Here is a 3759-nt window from a genome sequence, read left to right as displayed (position 1 = left end):
ACGGGCGGGTCTAAGGCGGGTTTATCCGAATTCGAGACTCATCTTGGATATCATATCCCCACCTTGCCTCAGCTCTTTAAAACCCTGAATTCGCCCTGTTTGTCTTGTCCCACCCTGTCAAAAAAAAATTAATTAAGAATTAATTAAATAAATAGTGAAATTAAAGATGAAATTATAAAAAATATTTTTTTAATTTTATTCTTAATTTTGTATCTTATAAAAGTGTCTGAAAATATATATTAAAAATAACTATTATTTAGATGTAGATAATTTTAATAAGATATGATTTTCAATTTAAAATGAATTCGTATAGACAAAGTATATGTTCACCTAAATTATTAATTTTCTCATTAAGTAATATCATTTTACGATCTACAATGAATTATATAATATAAAGAATACATTCAACTAATATTTTATTTTTTAATAAATAATATTAATTTAAATTTAAATACCTTAACATACGTTAATTTAAATTATTAACTTTCTAATCAACTATTTTTTTTTTATATTTCTTATATAGAGTTGGACATATGCAAAATTATTTAAGGGTTTACATATAATACCATAACTTTTTATTATTAATGTATTACATATGGATAATAAATAATAAAAAGTATATAAAATATGAACCGAGGCGAGTTCGGGGTAGGGCAGGTTCGGCACAAAACTCGTACCTTAACCCAAATCTGCCGAAATCAATACCAAACAAATTTCAAATAGGATGTCCGGACAGGGGCCTCAAAAAGCTGGGGCCAATTGCCATCTCTAGGAGGTGGAGGTGGTTTGGAAACATAAATTTTAATTATACAAAATTTTAACTATAGATTTTTAAAACATGTTAAAGATTTTTAATATATTTATTTGAAATCAAAGTAGGTTCAATTGTTCCTTTCCAAATTCTAATCAAATTCAAATTTATCAATCCAAAAATAAGGTAAGAAAGAAATTTCAGTTTCAGTAAATGATGGTGTGCTGAGTCCATTTTCAAATTTTGGAAACACAAAATAGAAGAAAACAAACATCCATTCCCACTTATTGGGACATTATTACAATTTAGTTTGAAACAAATCCATTCACAAACACACACATAAATGCCTGAAAGAAGATCCTTTTCGCTTCTCTCCCCAGATTTATCAGTATCTCCGCCTCATTCTTCAACTGAGGCATTCACAATTATCTGTACATTTCAGAAGCGACGTATGAAATCCGTCTCGAAATAATCAATTCAACTCTACTAGCAGGGTGGAAGGTCATTTGGTGGAGGCAGGACTTTCTGGTCAGGCCCTGGCCCATCTCCTACTACGAACGCTGTTTTCAGTCCCCAACCTGTGTGCAGCTCCAAATGACAGTGAAAGAACCACACCCCTGTCACAGATTTTCAAATAACAATGTCAATCACATATGATCACCTTCATGTTTTGTGATAGAATCATTTAAGAAGATAAGTTACCTGGATTATCAGCTCTGAAGCGAATAGCAGTCCATCCACCCGTTGGCACGCCTACCGTGTTTCTTTCCGGTGGATCAACTAAGTTATACTTGGCTGGATCCTTTGTGGGATCAAAGTTTCCAATGCCTGTTCCCACGACAAAGAAGTTGTAGCCGTGGAGGTGGAATGGATGGGACTCGACGGTCAGCAAGTTTGTGTCTTGCAGCACCAATTCAACTGTTGAGTTGAACGAGATTCTGCTAAGTCTTGTACCCTTGGAAGTCCCAAGATTCGCCGTCAGTGGTGCTCCCGTGTAGTTAAAAGGAGTCGGAGGGTTATCTGGGAAGTCGGTAGTGTAAACGCCTTTCATGTTGAAGTAATGCGCCTGGAGAAGTCCCACTTGGGGCATCACAAAGGAGATGTTGTTCAGAGAAGCCGTTAGGCGGGTGCCGTTTATGCAGGATGGACAAGCGTTTCGTCCAAGGCCGATGGTGTAGAAAAGGTGTCTGTCGACTTTTAAGGGCACTTTTGCTGGAAACTGTGGAGAGTTTAGGCTCCTGAGCTTCTCTTCATAGCTGAAGGCAAATGCTGAATCATTAGGCCTAGGCAGGTTCGGAAGTGTTGGGATAATAGTGTTGGGGATGCCTTTGTACTGCAGTATGGCTGTTGCAGTTTTGTTGTCTATGGGAATGGGGACATCCATGAAAGGCCTTGTAGCCATGAAGTATCGTCCCGGGATCTGATTGGCTCGGACTAGCACGTTTGTTGTTTGACCGGGTGCGATCAGCAGAGCCTGAGTGGAAAACGGCTTAGTGTAGACGGCATCAATCTCAACTACTGTCATGTTGTGACCAGCAATTGCAAAGAACAGTTCGTCGTTGAGGGCAGCATTGATGAGCCGTAAGAGGTACGTCTTTCCTTGTTCAACTTCCATTGCAAATGTATCTGATAGCGGAAGAATAAGTCAGACAGACGACGCAATATGAGTACATTTTCAGCTCTTTCTTGTTACTTTAATGGTTAATTTGAGTTGAGAGGTTTGATGTGTGTCTATGTTCCTTACATTTCTCAGAGCATGGAAACAATGGCCCAGGCTTTCCATTTATCGTATGCGCATCTGACATATTTGGAGGCAATCCCAAGCTATTTCCTTGCTTCTCCACCGCCTCAACGTCTGCGTTCCACCATTCTCCTGCAACACAAACAAGTACTTGTCTTAGTCATATCCTCATTATGTTATGGCACTATACTTATCCCCAAATTTTTCAGTAAGTCTTTCGTTACTTCAACGCCAAATTGCTAGGTATGAAACTCACCTAACAAGATCACTTCCTCTCTATCTGGCTGAGGGAAGGGAAAGGGAGTCCCTTGTTTAGGCATGATCACAATTGCACCATACACAGTGGCCCTTAGCCACAGAATATGTGCATGCCACCACAATGTACCTCTTTGTCCTGTTACATTGAAATCGTACACATAGCTACTACCCATCATGATCGGACACTGAGTTATATAAGCCGGCCCGTCTGCCCAACCGTTTCTGTACTGCTTCAACCCGTGCCTAAAACATTCATTTTTGAAGTCCATCATTCACATTTTAACAAAGTTCACAGAAAAAAGTAGTACCCTCATGTGTTAATTCATACATACCAGTGAATGGACATGTTATACTGTGCATGGTTGGTCACATTGACAAGAACTCTGTCTCCCTCTCTAACGTAGATTGTCGGCCCTGGGAACATCCCATTAACGGTCACAATAGGTTTTGCATGGCACAATCTGCTCACATTCTTCACTTGGATCTGCAAATATCACACACGTTACGATACAAAAACGATCAGTGACTAATTCGCTAACAAACATTCAACGAGCTACAATTAGGCTATAACTCACATCAAACTGATATCTTTTAACGGCTGCCTCAACTGGAGAAGAGACAAAGCAAAGAAACGCGAAGACTGTACAAATAGTTAATAGTAATCGCAATGAAAATTTCTTCTGGCTGATCATTTTTTTCTTCTTTCTGAGAGTGAAATTCTTTGTGATGTATTTTCTAAGAGTAAGAGAGACAATGATGGAGGTTGGGAGACTGGTGTGGAGTATTTATATATGGTTCTTGACTTGGGAAAGTTGAGGTAGATTTCTGTACAGGACATGAATAATTAGGTGAAGGGGATGTGTAAAAGCTTAAAAGCAAGATAGGGCCAATGACTGACTTGGAGGCTGAGAAATCCACCATTTTTAAGGCAAGAAAGAGCTGTGGTTGCATGAGAATCAAATGAGAGGTATGTACGACCTACCCCCCCTCCAAACTATTGCTTTGTTAA

General features: G+C 38.8%; 1 protein-coding gene across 1 annotated transcript; it reads right to left on the bottom strand.

Annotated features, from left to right (window-relative positions):
* Nucleotides 934-3533, bottom strand: LOC105178005 (laccase-11). The gene is made up of 6 exons (XM_011101332.2): nt 3326-3533; nt 3083-3234; nt 2749-2993; nt 2496-2624; nt 1454-2377; nt 934-1368 (listed from the first exon to the last, which is right to left on the bottom strand). The coding sequence occupies exons 1-6, from the start codon at nt 3440-3442 to the stop codon at nt 1238-1240; spliced, it is 1698 nt and encodes a 565-aa protein (XP_011099634.1). The 5' UTR covers nt 3443-3533; the 3' UTR covers nt 934-1237.

The sequence above is a fragment of the Sesamum indicum genome, linkage group LG15, assembly GCF_000512975.1.
Source record: "Sesamum indicum cultivar Zhongzhi No. 13 linkage group LG15, S_indicum_v1.0, whole genome shotgun sequence".
NCBI classification, from domain to species: domain Eukaryota; kingdom Viridiplantae; phylum Streptophyta; class Magnoliopsida; order Lamiales; family Pedaliaceae; genus Sesamum; species Sesamum indicum.
Note: the sequence above shows the minus strand (reverse complement) of the source record. Positions and strands in the feature narration are given on the sequence as shown.

What these genes read in the sequence shown, in the direction of transcription:
- LOC105178005 (XM_011101332.2), bottom strand. Translation starts at nt 3,442, where the DNA reads ATGATCAGCCAGAAGAAATTTTCATTGCGATTACTATTAACTATTTGT. An exon ending in TTAAAAGATATCAGTTTGAT is followed by an intron (nt 3,235 to 3,325) that starts GTGAGTTATAGC and finishes TGATATTTGCAG; the next exon opens with ATCCAAGTGAAGAATGTGAG. An exon ending in AGAGGAAGTGATCTTGTTAG is followed by an intron (nt 2,625 to 2,748) that starts GTGAGTTTCATA and finishes TTTGTGTTGCAG; the next exon opens with GAGAATGGTGGAACGCAGAC.